This window comes from Acanthochromis polyacanthus, chromosome 15 (assembly GCF_021347895.1).
Source record: "Acanthochromis polyacanthus isolate Apoly-LR-REF ecotype Palm Island chromosome 15, KAUST_Apoly_ChrSc, whole genome shotgun sequence".
NCBI classification, from domain to species: Eukaryota; Metazoa; Chordata; class Actinopteri; family Pomacentridae; genus Acanthochromis; species Acanthochromis polyacanthus.
The window spans coordinates 24,468,942-24,495,914 of record NC_067127.1 but is presented as its reverse complement, the minus strand read 5'-3'; the positions used below and the strand labels follow the sequence as shown (position 1 = coordinate 24,495,914).

The following is a 26,973-nucleotide window of genomic DNA, read 5'->3' as shown; positions in this document are numbered from 1 at the left end:
CCATTTAAAGCCCTTTGCAGGTGTTTTGAGTTAATCAGCTGGTTAGTGGGTGGCACCAGGTGTCTTCAAACTTGACCCATTTCACAATATTCTAATTTTCTGACCCACGGAATGTCGGATTTTCATTTGTTGCCACCTATGATCATCAAAATTAAATAAATAAACATTTGAAGTGCATCAGTCTGCGTGCAATGATTACATATAATGTAAAAGTTATACCTTTTGTTCGCAATTACGGAAATAAATCAAGTTTATGAAAATATTCTAATTTTCTGGCTTTTACCTGTATGTCTTCATCGTTTTTGTTTGAGGGCTTTCATGGTGGAAGGTGGATTACATAATGCACAATGTATACATGTGGACACAGTTTCAAATCTCACTACTATAATCTTCCCTGTACCACGGCCAGTTTTAGACATATCCTTGTACTGTAACTTCTGCACGTCTGTTTCAAACCACTAAACTCCCATCCTGCTGTGTATGACTACAGTATGGTGCGGTTGGTCTGTTTGGGTGGCGCGATATGCTGAAATGATGTGGGAAGTCAGACAGCCGAGATCTGGTTCCGTGGGAAATTTGCAAATGTTTTAACAGGGGTCGAGGGGAGTGAGGGGAATTGTGAAAGAGCTGGTCTGAAAGAGCTTTCAATTAATTAGATCCATATTAAGATAAGGCTGCCTGGGGAGCTGTTGGACGACTCAAATGCTTTTAAAAAGGGAGTTTCAGCTGAGTTGACAAAGATAAGGCCAATGAACCACAGTGGACTCAACTCTCTACTGCACAAAAACACTAAACTAAATCAGAACAAGACATTTACTTTATTCAGTCATAAACCCAAGGGTTTTGAGTAAACAGTCTGTCAACTGAGCAAGTAGTACTTTAAAAAAAAAAAGGCCCACATAAATCAATGCAGACCAACAATATCTGATCAGGCAATTCACAGTTCATGTTCCTTTAGGACTGATGAAAAGTTGCACTAACTCAAGTCTTCCACCTTGTTACTCCACGAAGCCTCCCAGCACAAAAGCACCACTGATAAATCAGCTTAAGAAAACAAAAAAAGCTGTCTGGTGCAGCTTAGAAAACTTGAAAGTAAAATTAAACCTATAATGGGATCAGGGATGTGTGAAAAGCCATGTCGAGGGCTGAATGTGGAGTGTGCATGTGTGTGGATTAAAGCGGGCCACCTCACCTTTCCACGGTGGCTGCAGCCTCCTCCAGCTGGCTCAGGAGAAACGGATAGAGAGCTGGAAAACGAGTGAAGAACTCTCTCCCAGTCATCCTGCAGGCAGAAGTCAAAAAGACAGGAGGTTTTTAAACTGTAATAAGCACACTTAAGTACATAAGCAGAGAAGTGAGGATTCTCAAACGGGCAGTGCGGAGCCAGTTTTGAGACTGAGGTTTATGGCACTGGTGTTTTTACAAAGGTATTATGGGTAAAGAACTTATTTTTTCCTTTGTCTTCAGCAATGCTAGCAGTTCTGTGAGACAATAGTGACGGGATGTTATTCAGCAGGTACAATGTTTATTAGGTTAATCATAGTTCAGAATGTTAGCGTGCAACATTTCAAACATAAAATAAATGTTGAAATTAGAATTCAGACCTGATGGCAGAGATGGAAATACTCAAGTGCTGCGCTGAAGTACAAATTTAAGGTACTTCACTTGAGTTATTCATACTCTTTTTCAGGCAAAAGATGTATTGTACTTGTAATATATAGTAGAGCAGAGATGATTAGTAAACTGAAAGAAAATGACTTTGCAACTATATTGGCAATTGTCATTTTCCATGAAAATTCCAGACATTAATGCTTCCAGCTTTTCAAATTTGATAATTTGCTGCTGTTTTAGTCAACTTGTTTTAAGTTAATCTCACGTCCTTTTTTAAACTTTTAAAAACTAATTTCTGTCTATCAGAGTTACATAATTCAAAGTGTTTCCATGAAAATCTTCCCTTCCCGTCTTCAGTTACCATAAATACAGTTCTGCACATTTGTTTGTACGACAATGTGCACATCTGTGAAATCCTCATGTTTCTCTTCACTCAACCCATTACCGCTCACTCACTACAACTCTGCTCAGTCACTGTGAAACTACTCATTGTAAAATTTGAGCAATTTAGTCATACAAGTTTAAACCAGAAACTAGTTCTTAAGAAGAATAATGATACAGAAAATCTCACCCTGCAAGTTGACAGGTTTGGTTCCTTATGTGTGTAACATAGCAAACCTTGAAGTCTGAATCCGCGTTTTGAGACCATCGTCGGTACATTGCAGTCTTAAGGTAGAAATACTCAGCCTGATTGCTTTTTCGCTCATGATTTGTCTTCCAACATAAAAAAGCGTCATGTACACATGTGAACAAGGTAAAAAAAAATTACATTTTACTGGAGGGGATTTAAATCAATAAAATATATATTCGTTAAAAGATAAATTGCTTGATTAGCCCATAATGACATGAATCATTAGTTAATGTCCTATACGAAACACTTAAAATGACCATAATAAACAACAGCAGTAGAACCCTTATTTAATGATAAATAATACATGACTAAAGATAAAGCAATGATGCAACATGCAATAGATCAACAGTCACAGGTGGCAGCTTCTGCATTGAATACATGCTGAGATCAAGAAATTCCAAGCTGTCCCAATAAAAAGCAAAACCATTTCAAATGTTTTCTTTGATGCAGTATTCCTGTGCAGGAATACAGCCCTATTGGCACATTTGAAAATCTTTCTGGAAGTCCCTTTCTAAACATTTGCAGGTGCACATTTGTGATTTAACCACGGACTTCAAACTTGTGCAGAACGCCAACATCACATTCTGCATCAAACTGACCCAACTTTCATGTCGAGGAGTATTGCTGGTCACAGGAGTTGGTTCTACAGCTATGACCCAGAAACCAAACAGTAATGCTTTAGGGGAAGAGCTGACAGAAGAACACCAAGAGCATCCTCATTGTTTTATTTGACATTCATTTAAACATTGTGGGGTTGCATAAACACAATAATTGGTCTCCACCCTCCCTATTAACCACATTTAGCTCCCTTAAATTTCTTCCAGTTTTATAAAATGAAACTGAAGTTGAAGAGGGACCCTTCTGCCCAGAGTATGTCACAGGTGGTGCTTGACATGTGTACAGAATGGGACTTGGAGAGTATTCCAAGTGTGGAAGGAGCACTGGGAGTGGCGTATTACTGCGCAAAAAGTCCGCTTTAAAGTGGATGGTGGCCAAATTTAAATTAGACACAGTTTTTGCTTGTTATAAGCATAGACTGTATATATAGTGGACGTAGCATCTGGCTCCAGAATTGAAGCCAACCCGGAAGTGTCAAAAACTTGCAATATCACGCTGTCCGCTAGGGTTGGCTCCAAAAAGCTTTTGCTCCATAGACCTCAATTCATTTTTGGAAAAAATGAAATTTGATAGACTGATTTTCTGCAGCTCAGGATTTTTTTCCCGTTAGTTTTCATGGTTAAAATGAGAGATCAGATGGCCGATCTTAAAAAAATCAATACTGAATTTTAAATAAATCGTTAAAGTTGGCGGAGCCAGGGGGCGTGGCTATACTTGATAGACAGCAACAGAAGCCTCTGCGGTAAAATGTGGGCGGGATAAGAGAGTCCTCAGCCAATCCTGCCCCTAGCTGCTCTCCAGTCCAGTCTGTTTGATGACGCTTTTTACGTCACTGGCTCCAAAAAATCCAAAACGGCGACCAGGAAGTAGCAAAATCCGGGCTTCATTTTCTCGGCGTTGAAACCAACGGGTGACGTCACGGTTTGTTTATGCCTGGTTATAAGTACAGAGTAAGAAGTTCTCAACTGTAACTCAATGTTTTAAACTTTAAACTAATGTTTGTAGATGATTCTATACTTACTTTCCCCTAAGTAACATTATCCAAGTAGAATTATAATTTGTAATGAAGTATTTTTACATTGTGACATTCACACTTTTATTTCAGTAAAAATATTTGAGAATTTACTCCACCTGTACCTGATGACGAAGCTAGAGGCAGATGAAAGTTCTAAAAAATGCTTGTGTCTTGACACAAAACAGATATTGTACAAACAACTAACAAAAAAGTTCAAGGAAACTAACAATCACCCTTGATCTTCAGATATTTAGAGAGACAAATATACTAAAGTCAAAGATCAGAAGCACTTGGAAAGCATCCAAACTGGAAATGTGTTTTGAATTTTAAAACAGTCAGAGAAAAAGAAAATTGGGTTAGTACGATATAAAAATGCATCTGAAGAGTAAAACTAGAGTAAAAAATTAAAAGCAATACTAACGATTTTACTAGGATCAAACTTCAACTTCAGTTACTTTAAGTACATTAATGACAGTCATGATTAAGTTCACATGTTCCGAACATTTCCATTAAAGTGACCTCACAAGAAACAGCAAGAAGCAGAGGAGGGGAAGGAACAAAGACAGTCTACAGATAAATGTTGTGAAGCTCTGATAAGGAGATGTTCTTGTGCCAAACACTCTCGACCAAAACAAATCTGGCCTGTATGTTTGCTTCTCCTACTACAGCTAGAAATAAACAGTCCTAACTGTGTGTATGCATATATACTGCACCATGTGCCATTGTCACGCGTGTTTGTGTTTATATGTATTCAACTTACACACATACACAACTGTCAATAAAATGACAAACTTTATATTTAACACTGGCAGTCTCGCTGCTGCAACCGCCATTCAGCCTCAGGGCCAATGAAGTTTTAATTTAACTCAGCCCGTCTAAATCGAGTGGCTCCTAAAGGGAAGAGGTCTGGTCTGCCAAACACTTGATCACAAGACTGGAGAGATCGCATACTGCTTTAGTCACGACTGGCACCGATTCTGGACACACACACACACTCTCTTTGGACCTGGTTCAAGTTAGCAGCCGGCACTGTCATAGTAGGAAAGTGAGTCATGTGTGTAGGTTTGAAAACCCCCTTCAACCTGGATGTGACACATATACGCACAGGGGAATATGAGGATAATTGTACATGAGAGCTGCATATGGAAACAATAGCAAAAAAAAAACAAAACACACTGATGTACAGTCCTGGGTGTGTTATACAAGTGTGTGTACTCTCCATCCTTCTCTGCTTTCCCTAATGAGAGTCTCTCAGTCTGACAGGGCTGCGCTGCCTGGAGGACAGAGGTCAGAGGTCGTGTCAGAGCAGATTAGATGGGGTAAAAGGGGTAAGGGTCACACAGAAGGAGAGAGCAGAAAGGAGGAGGTGTAAGTGAAAAGGCCTGGTCATGTTTGTGTCTCACAGATGTGCATGCAGCACACGACCTTCCTGGCAAAGGGCATAAAACGTGTGTTTCAAATGTGTTCTTACATGAGCAGACTTCTTTCTGAAAACATGAACAAAGTGTTCCGCACTCAGTGACTTCTATTATTATGTGTACCTGACAATCTAATGCTACCCACAGCAACTGTTCTTCCTTTACATCTACTTTTCTGATGCTGACAATGTTCAGTTTTGGTCAGGTGCTTATGAAATTCTATGTAGTTGGTAATAGTGTGGTGCTCTGCTAGGATACTGTACTATAGCAGTGTTTATTTTTTAGATTAAGGTTTTACTTAAAACACTTCTGCATTCTGAATGAGTTTAAGCTTTTCCAATGACAAATGATTTCCTTGTCTGTATCTCAAACTTTTACTTTTATTTTAACATCAATTTGAGACCCACAGACAGAGAATAATCCGAAATCTAACATAAAGATTAGAAATAAGTTCAAAAAACACATTTGTATAGCAGAACTTCAGAGCTTCTTCTTTACCACATTCATCATTTCACAGTCCATCAGATTTTCCTGTAGCCATCTGGACAGGCTTGAGGCTGTAAACAAAGGATTCCTCTAGAGCTCCACCATGACCAGGTACAACAGTATAACACACTGGAAAAAATGCCCCTCTCAAACAAATAAAAATAAAAACTTATTTCAAGGAACTTTTACGTTGAAATAAGTGCAAAAAACTGCCAATAGAACAAGTAAAAAATGGCTTGGTAAGATTTCTTGAAATAAGATATGACATTTAGAATATTGAGATCTTTAAATTAGGTGGTAAAACTTATTTTAAGCTTTATTTTACCAGGATTGTCAAGCTAAGTGTCTTAAAAGAAGCCAGACATGCTAAAAAAATAGTAGCTTTTCACTCAAAAAAATAGATTTTTGCTTTCATGTGACCTCCTAATTTGAGATGTATTAAACTTATTTTGAGTTTTTTTGTAAAATACAACTCAAAACAAGATAATTTCAAGATTGTTTGACTTAAGATATTGAAGATGCATTGTCGTAAAACAAGCCCCTCCATCTGCTGAAATGTCACTTGTTGAGTGAATTTATCTTAAATTTAGTGGGATGAAACATTTTGCCTAAAAAATATGACAAACAGACTTGGTATGATTTTGAGTTTTTGCTGTGTACTGCTTACACAATGATGTATCAGCATTTAGCCTCTAATAATGCAACACATAATAATGTAACAGTGTCAAGTCCCACTTTTCTTACCTTTAACATTTCAAGCTTTGTCTGCATTTTTCTGATGATGTCTCTGTACTTCACCTAAAGGAGAACTCTGATGATTTCACTCATCAATGTCTGTTTGCTGAAAAGCGAATGCATATGTAAATAAAACACGTATAAAATATGCTGTGGCTCTCATCAAGGCTAGCAGCTTCAAGCTAAATTAGCCACTACAAGCACAAGACACACAGATCCCAATTGTGGGTAATTCAGATGTCTGCTTTGACAGGAAGAAAAAAAAACACTCAGTTTGGTTCTGCTGCTTCAATTTTGACTTTGTTTCTTGCTTGCTCATAAAGTCTGACTGTTATAGAAGAGTAAATCAGTGAAATACTCACCTGGAATGCTTTTTACTTGTAAGTAAATGATTTGATACTTTCTCCACCACTGATAGTAACCCTGCTATTGTGCCTCCAGCACTGTGCAAACTAACTTTTACTACAATGCTCAAATATCCTCAGTAACAATAATTTGGACTATTTTTACACATACAAGAAGAGTGCAAAGTGAGGAGTTGACGCAGGCTTGAATTAAAGCTGGTAGGGTTTTGGTTGGAATGCAGAAAGCAATCCTCATTCTGTCAGCTTTGTTTATAGCTACGTTAATCTCAACAACGATATCAGATCAACATCAGTGCGTGGTCGGAGAGCGGAGAGAGGCCCGAGTCTGGGCTCAGTGGAACGATGATCCGCAAGCAAACAATATGTCTGGATGCAAATAACTTTGGAAAATACACAGCTGAAATTCCCACAGACAGCAAGAAGCTCAGTGTTTCCAAACACACAAATACACATAATGCAGCGAAGAAACTGGTTTGTCAGAGAGGGAAATGTGTTTATGCTCCAGCTAGCCCAGACGCACACATACACGCACGCACACTCAAATATTAGAGTGGACAAGCTGTCAAAATACATTTTCTGCTGCCAGAGATCACAACCGTAAAATCACAGTAATAACAGGGACCAGACGTACGACGAAAGACTCACAAAGGCACAATTACCAATGAGACGCAGCATATTTGCTCATACACGCACAGTCCTGCAACAATTTCAGGTCAACACCATGCGAGTAACTGGCATGATGACTGATATATTGCAAGAACACTAACATAGAAGCATTATAAAGTCCCACTAAATTACAAGTTAGAGTTCACATGCTAATTTTCTTGTCCGTCATTTGTTATTATTTCTCATTAATCACAGTGCACACACTCTCCCACGTGCACATAACAACAGCTCCACAAACTAATAAGAAAGTAAGCAGTAGACAAGAGGAGGGGCGATAACAGAGCTATAGAGGGCTGGACAGCAGATTAAAAACACAAGATAAACAGGAGCGGCCTGGTTAACAATATTCAGAGGCCTTCAGGAACGCGGCCAAGTATAAGGAACCAGACTGAGCGTTCTGGAGCAGAACCCAAAGCCCTGGGAAACTTTACCCTGGATTATCCATGGGGTAACAAATCACTGCTGAGCTCAATACAGACCTCAGTAAAAATGTCATGTTGTCCGACAGTACTGCCAAATGGTACATACACATTGTTATTATGTTTGCTTCAATGTGTTCTGAATATTAGATGGATTACCGTATCAATTTCAACAGCAGAGGGGAAGCTATCAATCATCTAAACCATTCTTATGTGTCTGGCCACAAAGACAGACATTTTGTGCAATTGGAGAAGTACAAAAAGACATCTCATTGTGTGATATGAGTATATATGGCATATATGTTTGTGATTCTAGAATCGTGTTAAATCTGTTACAGCATCTCAAGTGCTAAACTGCACCAGATAAGCATGGGTATATGCACAAATACTGTATGTATACTGTCAAGCCAAAAGAAAAGTCGCACACTATAATATTTTGTTGGACTGCCTTTCGCTTTCAGTATGGTCCTCATTCACTGTGGCATCCTTTTGATAAGCTTCTGTAATGTCACAGCATTTATTTCTGTCCTGAGATGCATTCATTTTTCACTAACATCTTATACTGATGATGAGAGTTGGACCGCTGTGCAAAGTCTTCTCCTGCACATCCCAAAGATTCTCAATGGGCCTGAGGTTTGGACTCTGTGGAGGCCAATCCATGTGTGAAAACAATGTCTCATGCTCCCTGAACCACTCATTCACAGTGTGAGCCAAATGAATCCTGGCATTGGCATCTTGGAATATGTCTATGCCATCAGGGAAGAAAAACTCCATTGATGGAAAGACCTGGTCATTCGGTATATTCAGGTAGTCAGCTGACCTCATTCTTTGGGAACATAACGTTGCTGATCCTGACCAACCCCAGATCATAACTCTAACCCCCACAGGCTCGTAGGCACTTGCCATGATGGCAGCATCACTTCATCTGCCTCTCTTCTTACCCTGATGTGCTCATCACTTTGGAACAGGGTAAATCTGGACTCAGACCACATGGCTGACCACATTTCCTCCTCGAAGATGATGGCTCATCACTATCCTTCCAGGTTTTAATAATGCATTGGATGATGTTAACCTGATTTTAAGAGTTTCAGAAATCTCCTAAGTTGTTCGCTTTGCTTGATGGAGGCCAGTAATTTGACCCTTCTGAAACAGATTAACATCCTTTCCATGACCACAGGATATGTCTTCCAACACGGTTTAAGAAATGAGAAGTTCATCACTGTATCAACTAGGGTTAAATAAGTTGAAATGTATACATCACTGCAGTGATTATCCAATGGAAGGCTCTTGCCTATTTGCTTAGGTAAACTTTTCTTTTTTTCCAGGCAGTATATATGTTTTAAGTCAACAATCGTTTGTAAAAGAACGCTGTTTAACTCACTGAGCTGCCATGTCCTACTCTGACAGCTAACTTTGGTACTCTTTATACAGTCACCTGCATTGGCTGAAAAGATTTGCGAGTGGCAAAGGTCTCCTGTCACAATTAGATTTTTTAAAGCCTGAAAATGGAGGCCAGAAGACATGAAGAAGTCTTGTTTCCTCTCAGACCACTAGGTTAATTTGAAATTTTTGCCCAACGACACTCAAACATATGCCTGTCCCAACTTTGAACTGGATACAACACATAACATATATGTGGATATATGTGGTACCACTTTAATTATCAAGGCTTCCAAACATTGGATGTTTGTTTGACAGGGCATCAGGAAACCGTTAGAATTTAAGACTCTTGCTTAAACCTCAAAAACAATCCACAATCTTTCAAACAATCTTTGACAGCAAAGCTGATAACGTTCCAACTAAAACAAAGACGGTTAAGCCTCTAAACAGATTCATCATCTGCACAACTCAACCTCATTCTGGGTGTGTGATGGTTGTAGATCAACATATAAACATTTGACCCACCCCTAACTGGCAGCTTCTCGAATATCATCACCTGTGTTGTTGCTGCCTGTGACTGTTTGTCTAAATGTCAGTCTACATCAGTCTTAAGCTCTGGATTTACTGTATCAACAAAACATGATTAACTGTGAGCCTCTTATTCAAGGTTTTGCCTCTGAAATGATCATTTAAAGTTTCAGAAATACAACATCACCTTAGGTTTCCTTAGATATTTTCATTGCCTTGTGGTTTCTGGTCTAGATATTGTTTCAGATGTTTTTTGCATGCTGAACATAGGAAGTATATACACAACAGAGCATTTTATACTGCAGACTTTAGCATTAACAGACCTGTAAAGATCAGACATGCAGATGTTCCACCTTTCTATTTGTTATTGCATCTTTTATGGAATATATTTGTGGCAAATGTAGCTGTATTGTTCACTTAAATATCCATAATAAAGCCCTCGAGGTAGGCAGAAGTTCTTTAAATATAATATTAATGACCAAAAAATAATACTGTGTGTATATACTACTACTTCAAGTGAAATGCCCGTTTTTTCTGTGCCTCCAGTGCCATTTCCTCATTGCTGATACAGGATCAGTCAAAAGCTGTATCTTAGCAGGCAACAATAATCAGTCAGGTCTGTGAACCATGAAAGACTGCGTTTCTCCTAAGGCAGTGTTACAACAGCGCCCCCCGGTGGTCTGAAGTAACTAATGTTTGTACAGATCCGTTTCTTTTACTTTTAATCACCTCATATGTTTATTCAGAATTATTTTCTTTACTGTAAATTGGCTTAATGTTGAAGCAAAAGAAAGCTTTATTTCATTCTATGTTAGGATAATAATAATTAGGGCCACATCCTATTGTTGTTGAAGACTTCAGTGGTAATTATATCCTTTTGAACCTTGTTTGCATGACTGCACAGGAGTAGAAACCTGAAATGAGTAGAGAACTACAAGAAGAGGGACAAGCAGCAGACCTGTTCTTTTTTGAGTGTTCGTCCTTCCCTTTCTTCACTCCAAAAATCCTTGTGATCAGAGTGCTGAACAGAAGAGTGGAGGAGTTCCTCACCTGGGAAACAAAAAAAGAAAGAGAGAGAAACAAAGTGGATAGAGGGCAGAGAGCAAATACCAACATCACAGGATGAGGAATTAAAAGGCACTGACTGTTCAGCATGACTCAGTTTTGCAGTGACATTCTGCCACAAAGGCCGGTTTAGTCATTCAAGTTTGCAATAAATGTTCACTTCATGGATGCTGTAATGTTACGTTTATTTAAAATGAGGTAGAAAACATGAGACTCACTGCCCACACAGGAGAGGTGAAGCCGAGAACAGCAGCCTGCATTCCATCTGAGACAAAGGGAATGATGTTTTCCCCCAGACGAGTGTCCCTGTACAGTGCCCTGAGGATGTTCAGAGCATGGACCTGTGGTGAGGACAAGAAGCAACTTTTAGTAGAGACGATCCAAAAAATACCCTCTGCTCTGTTGCAGCGCAAGACGAATTGTAAGAGCCATAAAGTATATTAAGAGAGAAAAATCAGGCCAACCAGCATCCCTTGTGATGGCACAAGACCTGACTAGAAGTATGATTCCTTCATGAAGCTACAAGGTGGTCAAACCTGAGGCACAGTGGAGCTGTCGGTGTTCCTGTCAGCAGAGGGCATGGAAAGAGCAATCAGCTCTCTCATGGTCATCTTCAACAGACTGCAGCTGGACGACTTGGGCTCAGAGGACAGCAGAGCCTGAGGAAGCCAAAACATACATGCAGTACGCAGGATATTACAAGGATGTACACAACACCACCTGCACCCCATTAATGCTGATTCTTTTTCTTCAGAAATGTCTCGTTTTGTTGTTTTCACCTTTAAAGTAGGAGCATAGGAAGGTTTGAAATTTGTTGATCAACATCTATCTAAACCAGCTGTGTTTTAGGTTCCTCAAAGTCTCCAATGTTTATTTAATCACAGCTTTGCACACAATTGGCAAATTTTCAGTCAGGTCCACAAGGCCGTCACTTGGAATCATTTTTAGTTACCAGGTATCAAAAGCCACTTGAGGGAATTCTACGCCTTCCTAGCCTTTTTAGACTGTTTGCTGTGCAGATTAAGTGTTGACAAATATTCCTATTCAGCTAGTATAGCAATCCATAATATGGAAGAACTGTTCAACTAGGTAAAGCAAAAAAACAATCCATTATTATTGTAAGACATGCAGGTCAGTCAATCTGAGAAATTCAACAGCTCTGAAAGTCTTAAAAAACAATCAAACCCTGTGGTGAAAGTGGATCGAGACAGGAAATAAGACCAAATGTTCCCTCTGCTGCAGAGGAGCTTCATTAGAGTTTCCAGCCTCAGGAATCCCAAATTAACTGCCCCTTCAGATTACCATTGCTTGCCAGAGTTCAAGTAGCAGACACATCTCAACATCAGCTATTCAGAGGAGACTGTTCAGGTGACACTGTTGGTGATTTATTTAGACCTCAAGGCAACACTCCACCAGAATGGCTGCCACAGCATTCTGCAGCAACACGCCATTCCATCTGGTTTGAGCTTTTTGGGACCATTTTTCAACAGGGCAATGAGCTAAAACACACCTCCGGGCTCTTTTCGGGCAGTTTGACCAAGAAGAAGAGTGATGGGGCGCCGCATCAGATGACCTGAGCTCCACAATCACCCAGCCTGAACTGAACTGGGATAGTTTGTGATGAGCTGGGCCACAGAGTGAAGGAAAGGCAGCCAACAAGTGCTCAGCATTTGTGGGAACGTCTTTAAAGCCTGTCAGACCTCATGAAGCTGGCTAAAGGAATGAAGAGTGAACAAAGCTTTTAGTGAAGCAAAAGATAGCTAAAGTCTGAAATACGGAAAATACCTTGTTTTGTTGAAACGCATTTTCCTGTTTCCGGTTCACGATGCCTTCATTATTGTCATACAGTGGAGAAAGCAGTAAAAGTAAAGAAAATCCCTTAAATAAATGTAGGTTTATCCAAATTTTTGACTGGTACTGTACCTTATGTTTTGGAAGGAAACAGATGCATTCGCTCCTGTGTTAGAACTACTGAGAGTTCATTGATTGATTAGTATTTATATCAGCCAACCTATTTAAACTAAATAAGTTGCTTCTGACTTGCTATTTGTTACAGTGGGATTTTATTCACAAAAAGGCACAGGTTTGACATACATAAGTTTGTCTAAACTGAAAGGTTGACTGAATGACATCATTTATGTGCACCAGGAGTGGGAGCTGACAGCACTGGGATGCTGCATGAGAAATAAGACCTGGGAGCTGATGTGAGGCAGCTGTGTCGTTAAGGGTTATGGTTACGAGCGAGGCCTTGGAGGAAGGGATGGGTAGATGGAAGATAGAGGTAGGAAAGGAAGGAGGAGGCACAGTGTGGCTCTTATGAACTCTGGGAGGAAGGCAAGAGGAAGAAGAGGCCAAGCCTGGTTCCTGTGAACCAGTCCAGACCAGCATGAGGCGAGTGGAGGAGCCAGCATTCCCGGATATGACTCTTTCTCTCTGTGTGTGAAGGAATGCAGCCCAAAGCTCTGCCAAGGTGTGGACTTCTGCTTCTCTCCAGACTTCCTCTGCTTCTTTCATTATTATCTCTTCTCTGTCTCTCCATCTCCTTTTATCCTCCACTTTAGTTACCTATCATTGTTTTGATCATACTCTGTTCTGTCTTGCTACTTGTCCCCTCGTCTCTCACTTTACAACATAACAGGGATGGTCACAGCATTTTAGCATGGAGATAATTCCCATAAAGTCCTGTAAAAAAAAAAAAAAAAAAAAAAACTTGGATCAGGACATCAAAGCCTTGAGAGCCAGTTTCATCAACATCAAATTCGGGAATTTCAAAACCAAAATGAAGAATCAAATTTAGTTAAATTCAGCTGTCCGTTTTTACACAGTACACATGCCTGGCATACAAACACCTAAAAACAGAAAAGAGTTTGTGATGTCAGTGGGAAGCCTTGCACCCAAAACCACAAAAAAGAGCAACCCTACTTCAAAACTACTGCCATGATAAAACATATGTTTAGTTTCAATATCAGTATTGAGAGGAAGAGGAGGGGGCGAGCTGTGGCTCAACAACAGACTGAAGCAGTCCTGTCAGAGATTACAACACATCGTTAGAAGTGTGACTATTAAGAAGGGCAACCAGAGGACAATGTGTGTCTATGTATTATGTCAGCGTGTGTGAGTGTATGTGTGACAGCGTATGCTTGTCAATAAGAAAAAGAAAAGACAGATGGATTAAGAAACTCAGTGTTCTTCCAGCATGAGTGCTCCACTGGCATGCCAAGAACTGCTGATTGCACTACTTTAGGGAGTAAACAGGAACACAAACACACACACGCAGGGTATCCATCACAAAACCTCTGAGAACTTTCCAGCATCCATTCACTAACCATAACCCTCAATGTCCACACAAAACATTCCATATCATAACCCTAATTTTGACCAAATCGTAAAATGACGCCATGTCATAGCTAGGAATTAGTATGTTCGCAAATGATCCTCATTTCCCAGCTTCAGGGTTTCTGCTGCAACTTTCATTTCCAAAAATTCTGAAAATTACAGTTACACCCCATTAAATGAAAATCTTGCATCGGGTAAAAGAAGTCGAACATCTACAGCTACAAATGAAGTAAAAAAAAAAAAAAAAAAAAAAACTGTTGAAAAACAACAAAGAAAGGGTCACTGGGTTCAGAGAGTGTTATATTCACGAAAGATTGGTGAACCAGTGTGACCAGCACTCCACCGCACATGCTGAAGAAACTAAATCAGATTAAAGTGCTGTTTACTGACAAGAGTCTTCATCTTCTGGGCTCTGAAGTGTTTTAAATTTAAACAATAGGCTCTTGCAAAGACTTGAAATCAACAGCGTGACTACCATCAAAACTGAAACACTCCAAGCACCCGTTGGACACTTTTTAACCCATTTATTATGTTCATTCTTGAAAATTGTGCTTACACACCTGGATGTAAAAAGGTATTCCAGCGCTGCGTCGTGTGGCACACAGCTTAGATGACGGGTCACTGGATTTGACCTCTGCAAGAACCTCAGACAGCCAGCGGGCAGGAAGCTGCTGCAGGGCCTGACTGCCACTCCTTAAACACACACAAACATACAAACACAAACCAATGTGATCATAAATAACAGGGGTCTAAATCTTTTGAGTTTCCTGTTTTGAATGAGTAATTATAGAATCGTAAATTTGCAAACCAATCCCACAGGTACATCAAAGAGACTAAAAAAAAAAAAAGTTATACGAGATGAATCACAATAGAATCACGTGTGTTGACTCATCAACACTTATTATAGGGTTGAGTTAGCAGCTAAAAAAGGAATATTTTGTGCACCATTATACACAATTTACAGTAGTACACTCATTAGCTGCTGCATATATGCTTTCAAGATGCTGCGTGACATATCTCACACAACAAATCCAGTCTGTTTCCCCCAACACAAAACAGTCCAATAACATCAAACCTCAATCACACAGTGGCTGCAAATAATTTTTAATATTCGTTTAAATCTACTTTGACACACAGATGGCGATCACAGTAGGTTTCCATAAAATGTTTCCACAAAACGACAGTTCAAAGGTGTCTGAAGAATTATGAACCATAACTCAATGTACTTGGTTAGCTTTTAAGTGCTCTGAACCAGTGGGTCAAAAGATACCTTCTATTCCAGCAAAATGAAAAATATCATCAGGTGTGTGTGTGTGTGTGTGTGTGTGTGTGTGTGTGTGTGTGTGTGTGTGTGTGTGTGTGTGTGTGTGTGTGTGTGTGCAGGTCTCACATCTTTACATCCAGTAAAATACAGTAACCAAAAATGCATCACGTCACATTCATTCAGTCAAAAATGTTATCGCATGCTGATCCATAGCTTAACATGCATCTTTTTAGGATGGGTTGATGTCATAAAGGAAGTGCATGCTCAAAGTCTTTGACACATTTACACCGCTCTCTGTAGCATCTGGTGCTGCACGTTTAAAAATAAATGCTAAGAACATGATCTGAAGCAGCTCCGGCAGACGCACACCCACAAGAAAACCGCTCTTTCCCTCTTCTGTAAGAAGCAGCTGCTTAGCAAGAGCCAGTGAAGCTGAGGAGACGAACAACCCAATGTGGGAGAAAGATGAGGGCGCAGTGCTGCTGTACTCTATCACATACACTGCAAGGACACACACATCTCCACTGAAACACATGCAGCAAAGTACACACCGTAATTTCATATACTCACTCAGTGGGACGCATATTCAATTTGCAATTGCCCGGTAGTATCTGGAAAGATTATTGTGTGGTGTACTGCTGTCAGTGATGACACCAGAACGCCACCTGTTGCAATTTAGACACTTTACTAAAACTTGAACACCAAAATTTCACAGGTTTTTCTTGTGCTTCTGCTTCATATTTCCATTGAGTTTTCTGCAAATGATCTTAGTAGGTTTCTGTGTAGTCCTGCTGACAGATAGACAAAGAAATGGTTGTGAAAACAGATCCTCCTAGTAGAAGTAAAATAATATTTCATAATATATATGGTTATGATAAATAAATGTCAATATCTTGCTAAAAGAAATGGACAATGGTTGAAATGGATATAAGCAATGAGGAAATCTTTAAAATATTTAGCCAAGTTAAAAAGCTCGAACAGATAGCTAAAGGTAAATAATCAAAACGAACCCAGAAGTCAAAAATAAATGTTAAAATATTTAGCTAAAATAACGATACAAGCAGCAACAATTAATGAATAAATGGTTGAATTGGTAAAATGTATCCAATACAGTGGTTAGCAAAAAATTAATGGATGATGATAAAAACAGCTAAAAGTAATGAGTAAATGACTCAAACATTTGGCTCTAATAACAGTTATGAGGTTAAAACAGCATTGCTCAAATATGAATGAAGATGTCAAAATTATTAAGTAAAGGATAGCATGATTTGTTAAAAATGCATAAAGTAACCAGTTGACACAGAGCTATCATGTTTGGTAAACAGGTAAAGGATAGTTAAAACTAGTGAATGAAAAGTTAAAATAGTATAAAGCGAAAAAATACATTACAAAATAGGCACGTAAAAGTAGTTATAGATGTTAAAATTGTTAGATAAAAGTCATGAATAATGGATGAAATGGCTAAATGCAATTGGTAAAAAACTGAAACAGTAAGTTAAAATAATGAATAAAATACTGAGACTGATGAATAATAGCAATAGCTAATAATAATTTTAAAAAAGAAATTTATAATGCAGATCTAAAGTAGTGAGTAAATGTTAGCTAAAACGTGTGCACCCTTCACTTTATAATAAGTGCACACTATAAAGCATTAGTAAATCATTAATAAAGTATTTGTAAATGATCAACTCACTATTAATTAAACATTTACAAAGCATTCTTTGACATTAGTTAAGCAATTATCTAGTGTTATCTTGCAATATTTGAAAACGGTATATTTGTTTTACTGTAAAGCACTTTGCGCACTTCAAGGGCACACACACACCAGAAGTAGGTTGCTGCCTGATTCTGGGATTCTGCCAATGTAGTTCAATGGGAAACGAGCGGATTCCTCCTCCTGCAACTTTTACCGTTCGCAGGAGGAGGAATGCACTTGTTTCCCATTGAAATGCACTGGCGGAATCCCAGAATCAGGCAGCCACCTACTTCAAAACATGGCCAGTTGGTTACCAGTTTTGTGAAATATTTTATTTTGTATGTATTTTAAATAATAATAATCAATGTTTCATATTAACAAGTATTTGTTTCTACCTCTGTTGTGTGTGTTCGTTCTTACATTTTCCCTTAAATTCCATTCCCATGCATGTAATTCTGGATCATTTACATTAATAAATAAGTTAGAATGTATAATATGCCATCACTTTAGAAAAGCGCACTTGAAATACTTTACAAATGATTAGCAGATGCTGTAAAACTACTATTTTAAGGTTGTTAGGCATTTATAGAGTATGATATTAAAATAAATATTTTACTGTTTGTTATGGTTAATGACAATATGATATCCGTCTACAAATGAGTTACAATGGAAATTTCACCATCACTTTAGATAAGCTCTCTTGAAATACTTTACCGAACAACATATGTTATTCTGCGCTTATAAATAGTTTATCATCAATTATGAATGCATTTGAAATAATTTATTAAGGATTAAAAAACCCTTAACTAATGTTTATAAAGAGACTAGATATGTGCCTATACATATTTAGTAAGGCATCTACTTATGTACTTATAAATGCTTAACTAATGTCAAAGAATGCTTTGTAAATGTTTAATTAATAGTGAGTTGATCATTTACAAATACTTTATTAATGATTTGCTAATGCTTTATAGTGTGCACTTATTATAAAGTGTTACCCTTTTTTTTTTAAATAGTGAAAAGTGAGAAATAAATTAAAATTAATGGATAAATGATGAAATATAATGAGCTAAAATAATGGTGAACAGCTACTAATAATAAAGAACTGGTAAAGAGGAAATTGGAAGTAATAAATGTTAAACTTTTTAGAGGTTAAAATGTTAAAGGTAATGAGTAAATGGTTAAAGCAGTTTGCTAAAAGAAAGGATGAAGGGCTGAAAAAGTGAAATAAAAATAATAGATGTGTGAAGCAGTAACGAGAAATGAATGAAAACACTGAGTAAAGAGCTATTATAGTTGGACAAAATAATGAATAAGTGGAAGGAAAAAGGCACAAATAAGGTATATGGTTGAAATAGTTAAAAGTAAAACACAACTATCTAAATCCCAAGAAGTAATAAATGTGCATGTCCTGCCACACAAAATGCTAGCAATAAGAATGCAAAGTAAACCAAATCCCCCTCGTCATCCATGGTGCAACTACACGTAAAAGCAGTGAAAATATCTACTTTAATACCATTAATAGTGAAACATTATGCAGTCTGTGCAGCGTGATGGGTGGCGATGATGAAGGGGTTACTGAGTTCATTTGACAGGACCATGGGGGCATATCAGACAGAAAGACTGGAAACCACTGCTATAAACATCACATTCAGTGAGAGAGACACAAAAAACAGGGAAAGTCGGGAGAAATGGAAAGAATGGAAGAAACTTGGGAAGAATGAAGAGAGAGACAAAGAGACACAGCGAGAGAGTGCAAACACAGTGGAACACACCAAAGCCAGATCCCGAGGCAGAGCATCAAAAGGCTGTGGTTAAGCACCCCGCAATCAACACCCCATAACCCAGCACACGGCCTGCATACCAACCACACACTGCTCTTCCCCTCCTCAAAATACACACTCGCATCCCCACACACCGGGAGCAGAACACACACACTCCCAGAACTCCTACACTCAACCACGAGAATGTCGCCCTCGTTACACAACACACAGAGCGGCTGGTTTCTGGACAAGAACAAAACAAGTGAGTTTTGTTTTAACTGCTCAGCATTGGGGGGGGTTCAAAGTTGATACCGCTGCAACGGTTTTGTGGTCCGTCACCTGCCGCAGGGCTAAAGATGTTTTCCACAACCCACCATCGAGGAAAACAGGGAGGAACAAGAAAGTGAGAAATTCTTTCATGTCGTGCAGAATTAAGACTGTTTTCCTTTCTTCCCTCCAGGAGGATAACGGAGGGATTTTTTCTATGAATAGCAGAAGTGATGAGGAGTATGGAGTCACATGACACTCAAGCCAAGTTTAATAGTGTCCCTAGCAGCACACTCCCACAGAGACCCAATCAGTTGAGCTGCGATTCAATTGCACTAATATATATATTTAGGGACATGCCACGGCAACAAATTTCTAAATCTTATGTTGATTTTTTTCTGACCTACAACACTCAAAAGGACATTTGAATGAGAGATCACCTGGAAAATGACTGCTGCATTAAATAAAAAATGAAAAATCAGCAAACAAAAAAATAGCATTTTCTATGATAATTAGGCTGGTGTCCTAAAATTAACAAATTCTATATCTTCGAAAATACAGCGAGACGAAACGAAAGGAAAACTTAAAATTCTGAGAAATATGGTAATGTGTCGTCTTGCTGAGATTAGTGAGAATTAGTTCGGCCTCACAGGCTGTGGGCTACATGGCCAGATTGTGTCCCTTTTGGAGGGACCCAGGCTAACCATTTCCTCTGGTACCAATGTTCAAATGCTAAGGTAAGTTAACAGGCTGTTGGCAATAGCGGCAGATTTATCATACAGACCTAAAAAGTGGCAAAATGTGCAGAATGTGAGACGGAAACACGTTCTTCAAACAGGTTCTGATATGGCAAACATTTAACTCTCAAAGCTGATTAGTTGTTTCCACGAGTTTTGTTGTCCATACAGCATCAAAATGATACCAGCTGACATTTAAGACCAATTACACCTTTCCCTATTAAAACCAACTCCTGAAGATTTGTCTTTTTTTTCTCTTGTAGATGGTCAAAATTTTACTTCATTTTCTTGTTCAAGTAATTTCAGTGGTTGGCATACATGTGGTTTTGTTTCCAGCTTCTTCTTCTGTTTAATACAGCCACATGTAAGAGGAGTACGTTAGCCTAGCATGTGACGATACTATGCAGCTTGTTCATTTGCTCCAATGTAGGTTATGGAAACAAGTCGAATTTACATTTTCTGCACATTTGAATGATTTAAAAAGTTGATTTCAGAGTCATTTCATAATTCTATGGCAACAGAACTATTATCAGACCAAAATCTGTGGTCAGTGATGTATCTGGAAACCCACACTACAGCTACTGCTACTGCTAAGCAGTGCTTTACAAATGGATAACCTGCAGTTCTTCAAGAAACAGATCTATTTATAAATTACATTTATGATTGTGTCTAGATAGAACAAAGAAGACAATATGTGTGACCTGGGGAGCTTTAGTTTGTAGGGTGTGCTGTTTCATTTGGGACAGAACTAGGCCAGCTGTCCGCCCTGCCCCGAGTCGCCAAGTTAGGCTGAACTTGTTAACAATACCCTGACTCTGTAATTATCAGAGACATGGCACTGATATCAACCTTCTCATCTCACTCACAATGTTCCTTTAATTAGGTACTATATTAGAATTTGAGGACAATACATCACTGAATCAAATTAGTTGAACATTGTCATTGGTTTATTGCATTGTGAGTCAACACATTGTCTTTTACTGTCATCAGCAGGCAGTTCTTTCACACTTACGCATCACAGTTGGCCATCCAGAGGGCACCAGATGATGATGAAATCCAATTATCCAGTCTTGATGTAATTACGGTACATTATATCTGAGGAATGATACTGACAGGACTTGCCTACTTGCTAATTACAAGGCACACGGACACTCAGTGTCATTATAGAGGCTAATACCCACGGCTGTTAAGCAGTGTTATCTTTCAACTCTTTTGCCCTGAATGTGAACACACACCTGCACAGCATGTCGGTGAGGCGTACAAAGCCCACATAAGCCAGTTCAAAGGCGCCACGATGACGGGACTGCAGGAGCTGCTGACGGAAGTACAGGCCTACCCCCTCCACCTGCAACAGACACACACAGAGGGAATCAGCAACCCAACAAGAGCACTAATGCATTCTACACTGTAACTTTGCATGAGGTTTTCTTCTGACTTGCAAACCTCCTGCTTTACCCTCTCGCAGAAATGACTGCACCCTGTTGCAAAGAGTAAAAATGACAACATCAATCAAAATAATTACGCGTACTTAGTGACATGCCACTCAAAACCTTCCTACCTGTTGTCTCTGCTGGAGGAAAGCAACCAGTGAAACTTCCTGCACATGCTAAGAGATGCTGAAGTCAGGAATTACATTTTCTTTATGTATGTCACCAGAGAAATGTAACTAATTTTGATTGAACACAAGATCTTTTAACTTCTTAGTATTTGTTATTCACATTAATGGTTTCCAAGTAGAGGTAAAGACTGCAGTGTGACAAACAGAGTTTTGGCATCAATGGCTTCGCAGATACCTAATAAATAAGGCAGCCATATTATTTTCAATAAGGACAAATTACCATCTTTTGTAAATTCAATACTTGCTAATCTGTTCTATTTTTTTAATTTAATCTATACAAAGTCCTTCCCAACTTCCCAAGGCGATGTCTTCTAATGATTTGTTTTCTCTATTCAACAGTCAAAAGCCTAATATGGAGGAGATGACAAATGTAGACGGTCAGAATCAAACTGGTGACACAATCAGCTGAGGTAAGAAGTTAATCAGATAATTATCAATCTGGAAAGTGTATTACTATTAATCAAAAATACAATTATTGTTCATATTATTAGCTAAGATAGAGAAACAGATTTGCCAGTTAATGTTACAGAACTATTGTGTAACTTTTGAAAGAGGGGGAAGACAAACACTGCACTTAACACAAAAAAAAATGTGCAAAACCAAAGTTAGAATCATAAAAAAATAGATAGAGAAAACCCATTAAGGATGTTAGCTAACTTATAACTAACAGGGCTACCTCAGATTTATCATCCCTGAAACCTGAGTACATTAGTATGAGCATTTAAAAGGATTTGCATCTTCCTCTGCCGTCACCTGTCCACTCACTGCGAGTTTTTTTTTTCCCCACGCTATCTGTGCAAATCCTCTCAAGCAAACCTTCACAAATCATCCAACTTTGAGGACGCAAATGCCCTCACATGCCCTGACCTACAGTTTTGGTGAGAAGTCTTCCAGTGGTACAACAAAAACAACAAAATAAAATCACATTCTGAGTTGCTCTCCACATCAGACGTTGTACTTTGTGTTAGTGCATGAATCATTTAGTAAAGTCAAGCAATTACATCTAAATGCAGGCAATAAACTCAATGCGATGTCAAAACATTACCCTCCCACCCAGCTCCACCCTTGCAAATGACATAATTTTCCTGACTCTAGTACCATCAAATGCTGGAACATGGTGGCAAAATGAGCAACTTCTCCAACCAGCTTTGTGCTTAAACTGAAAATTATTCACCATCTCATAAAAACTCCAACTAAAGCAAAAACAGCAGGGTTTACAAAATATGGTGATTCACTGCATTACCTAAACCTACTTTAACCTTTTGTCTATTTGGCAAGCAGAGCAAAGCTGCAGCACTGGCTCTGCTCTTGTTTTAGAGACACCACTTAGTGTTCAACCAGTAAGCAGTGAGCATGTCAAGCGTGAGAGCGGCATGTCAGTAGCGTGACAAGTGTGTTCAAATAAGGATGCTGAGACATCCGCATAATGGCCACTGTCAGTAAAACCATCCAGTTAGTAATAGTGTTAGCAACATTATTTTAACTATACACATACACACACAACTGAGCACTGTTTCTGTGGCAGTGTGTAAACTGGTGAGTGTGCTGCAGGTGAGGCGGCAGGGCGAGGCGGACGCAGAGCTCCAGTGCCCTGTCATTAAGGCTGCGGTATCACCACCACCACAGAGGCAGCCAGGCCCCGACTTAGTCAGGGGTGGCATGGAGGGCACAGGGAGGGGTGGCAAGGCCCCGACACAAAAAAAGCAACTGTGTGTGAAAAGAGGGGAAAAAATCCCAACAGTCCCTTAGGGGATGTAGGGTTAGACACAACATCTAAACTAACACAGACGCAGACCCGCAGATGAACCAGAAATACGCCAGTCACTCCTGTTACGAGCCCTGATGTCACTGAATGAAGCAACAACGATGCATGAAGAAACTTTGAAAAGGCAAAGCAGCAGGAGAATCTGATGAATGAATGAATGAATGAAAAATATGCAAAACAAAAACACTACAAATAGAACAAGAGCAACAAAGACGTAGGGCTTAGACAGCCCATTTTAGGCCACACGACTGGTAAATAAACTCAACTGACCCTGCAGACCTAAAGTGGACTAACTTAAACACCAAAGTATGGACTGACTAAACCGCAGCAGTACCAAGCCCAATGACTTATCACATTGGTGGCCAAAGTGGACTCCCAGGACAGGCCTGACCTCACCATGGTAAAAATGGCAGCGACAGTCACTGTTAGATGGCCCGTGGCTGCCGGGGCTCAGACCGCTGCGGTGCTGAGCTGGGCCGAGCCGGGCAGCGGCTTCGCCTATTTAAAGCTACCCTCTCAAAGGTTCCCGTCTGTGTAACTGTTTAAAAGGGCAGAGCAAGCTTCCTGCACGGGGCGGGGGAGGGGATGGGGTGCACTTTATTTAGACGACAACTTCCTGTTTGCAAATGTGCCCGTTTCCCAGAAAAAACTTCCATGTGCAGAGAGAGAAGTTTCCCAAGTTTAATTACATGTGTGGCCCAGGGCCGTGACAGTGACCCAAATAGACAATGCCTCCCCCGACAGCTCAGGGTTAGACAACACTCTCATCATGTTTGTTGTTGCTGCTGCAAACTAAAAGACAGATTGCAAAGTTATGGCTTCTCATGGCAAATGCATTAAAAAGCTATTAAGCAATAATGTGGATTTTTTTATTGCTTCATTGTTACAACACAATAACAAATGTCTCACCTGCTCTGGTTTAACTCTGCTGTTCAGTATGAGGTTGAAATGGATGATATATATTCCCACTTCAGATTATTATTCATTTTGGTTCAAAACAGGTTATCTTCACGAAATATAATCAGCAGCGTGATTGGTGCACAATAAGAACGGCATGGATGTGTAAAATCATTGACACAACAGTTGAAACTCTGGGTCAGACGTTGCAAAACGTACAAGTTGTGGCTGAGAAATATTGACACGAGGCTTACGTCAGTTGAACCTAAACCACAAAGTCTACAAGGATCAGCAGTGAAGCGTAAACATGGACGCTTCAGTCTGCTAAACTGAATTACAGCATTAGTCTCATTGAAATTAAATGAAAAATATCATTATTTACAGGCTTTGTAATTAATCACATTTTTGTCAAATAGCAATATTTGACACAATAAGCAAAGTCTTTCAAATCAAACAAATTTTGATTGACAACTGATTTGATGAAATGTACATGAACGTAAACAACAAAAATATTTATGTTTCATTTATATTTATTTGTGCATTTTTCATTTGTCTACTACATTCACAGATTACTGCAAACTCCAAGTGTAATTGTAGCTACTATAGTCAACATTTTAATACTTTTTGCAAGCTCAAGCACTTTCAATGTCTTCAAAAGTGGTCTATTATAGGCTGGCTACGCCGTTTGCCTGTATCAGGACTGTCATATCTAACATCAGCTTTGGTGCTAGCAGCAACATGTTTCACACTGAGGCGATACCGTCGGCTTGAAGTGGTGCAGCGAAAAAAAAACTCTGTTGCACAATTTGCACACAACCACGCTTCTATCCAAGTTGCCATCAGGAAGTTTTTTTAAAAGAAAACTTTCTGAGAAAAAGCTCAATGCGGTCTCATCTTCCATCGCTATACACTGTTTTTGGATCCTGTGAGTTTTGGGGAGAGGCCTCCATAAATCAGACTTGGTCCGGCACGTATCGTGGATTAGATTGTGATCTGTGGAGTTTGGAGTCCAGGCAACATTTTAGGGTTTTTTGGCATTGTTTCTTGAGCAGTTCTTGAGGAGATTTGGTGGTATGCCAGAGCTTATTCTGCTGTGGGAGGTTGCTGGTGTTGGGGAGGGCAGTTTTCATGATGGAGGGTGTGCTTGGTCTGAAACAATGTTTAGGCGGGAGGTGTGTGTCACAATAATATCCATATGAATGCCAATACCCAAAGTTTCCCAGCAGAACATTGTATAGTAACAAGATGATCAATGTTTTTTATCCACCTGTCAGTGGCTTTAAAGCTGCAGCTCATCAGTGTATGTACTGGGCATCTTTACAGTCTTTCCTCTGGGTTCTCTGCTACACGGGGCCTGGACTGAAGGGAATGTGCTCTGTAGTCCTTTGAGCCTCATACCACTGCTGGGTATTATCAGTATTCTTTCTTTGTTATTTAGTACTGCTTGGCTTTCATACTGTCGTCACACATCCATGCATAGCCTCCATACTTAACATAGCATGTTTTACGCACAGTCATTCCTATGAATAATTCCACAACTGTGTCCTTTTGATATCAATTGTCGGCAGTTTTTTTCTTTTTAACATTTTTTCCCTTTAGTATCTTGCCACCTTTGCATCTTACTCTTCATGTAACAAACATTGATTTGAATTTTAAAAAAGGCAAATACAAATTTAGGATTTTCTTCATCTGTACGATAGCTGTCATTTTTATTCTTTTTACAGAGACGAGATCATATGATCACTAAACAACAATGATAGACCTGTTCCTGATTTTTAACATTTGTCCAAAATCAATTCTCCAGATCTCGGCAGAGCTAGAAAATTCACAGAGATAACTTTTTCAGTCGCTAAGGTAGTGCCTGGAATCATCAGCTACTCGCTGCTTAGTTACTTATTGAAGAAGTCTTTAGCTGCATTGAAAGTAATTCTGTATTTCACTCAGTCACGAAAAGCTGCAAAAATACTCTAGAGAGTTAATTCGGTAGTGAGCAGTAAAATAAGCTTTAGGACACTGCACCACATTTGACAGATAAAGAGTTTTTAAAAAGGCACATGCTATGAATATCTTTTATTCCACATTGAAGATACTTTAGGGGAACGTTAGAGGGCATAAAGCGTATTTTTAGAATTTGGACTCTCAAACAAAATGGTGCAAAGTAAATATTGTGCACTAGAAAGCAAATATGGGGATGCCAGACAAAGCATTCCTATTGTGTTAATAGCTGTGTGTGTATGAAGGGATGTGGGTGTGTTTCCCTCTGAGCTGCAGAGCAGGCCAAACAAATGGTCTGTCTCCTCTGTGTAACCAGGGCTCCAACCGATCCAGGCCGAGCTATGCCAAATAAACACCAGAGCTGTCAAACTCCAGCTGACCGACTACTTCGGTGGTCTGTCTCTCACACACACACACACACACACGTACACACACACACACGTACACACACACACGTACACACACACACACACACACACACACACACACACACACACACACACACACACACACACACACACACACACACACACACACACACACACACACACACACACACACACACACACACACACACCAAACAGTATTCAGACGCCTTAACCTACTGCACACTTTAGTGTGTAATTTTACAAAGTAAAAATTTACATTTTTATCCCTGTCAGTCTAGAACAATTTACACAATCACAAAATGAGAACAA

General features: G+C 39.3%; 1 protein-coding gene across 2 annotated transcripts in view; it reads right to left on the bottom strand.

Moving 5' to 3' along the window:
• The window catches only part of thada (THADA armadillo repeat containing), a 137,503-nt gene that overhangs the window by 92,313 nt on the left and 18,217 nt on the right, over positions 1 to 26,973 (bottom strand). For both annotated transcript variants that reach the window (XM_051959561.1, XM_051959562.1), the window contains exons 22-27: positions 21,236 to 21,345; positions 14,834 to 14,966; positions 11,474 to 11,596; positions 11,156 to 11,278; positions 10,831 to 10,922; positions 1,193 to 1,282 (exon numbers count right to left, since the gene is read on the bottom strand). In XM_051959561.1, the coding sequence (XP_051815521.1) occupies positions 1,193 to 1,282; positions 10,831 to 10,922; positions 11,156 to 11,278; positions 11,474 to 11,596; positions 14,834 to 14,966; positions 21,236 to 21,345 (671 nt within the window). The remainder of the gene's footprint in view (positions 1 to 1,192; positions 1,283 to 10,830; positions 10,923 to 11,155; positions 11,279 to 11,473; positions 11,597 to 14,833; positions 14,967 to 21,235; positions 21,346 to 26,973) is intronic.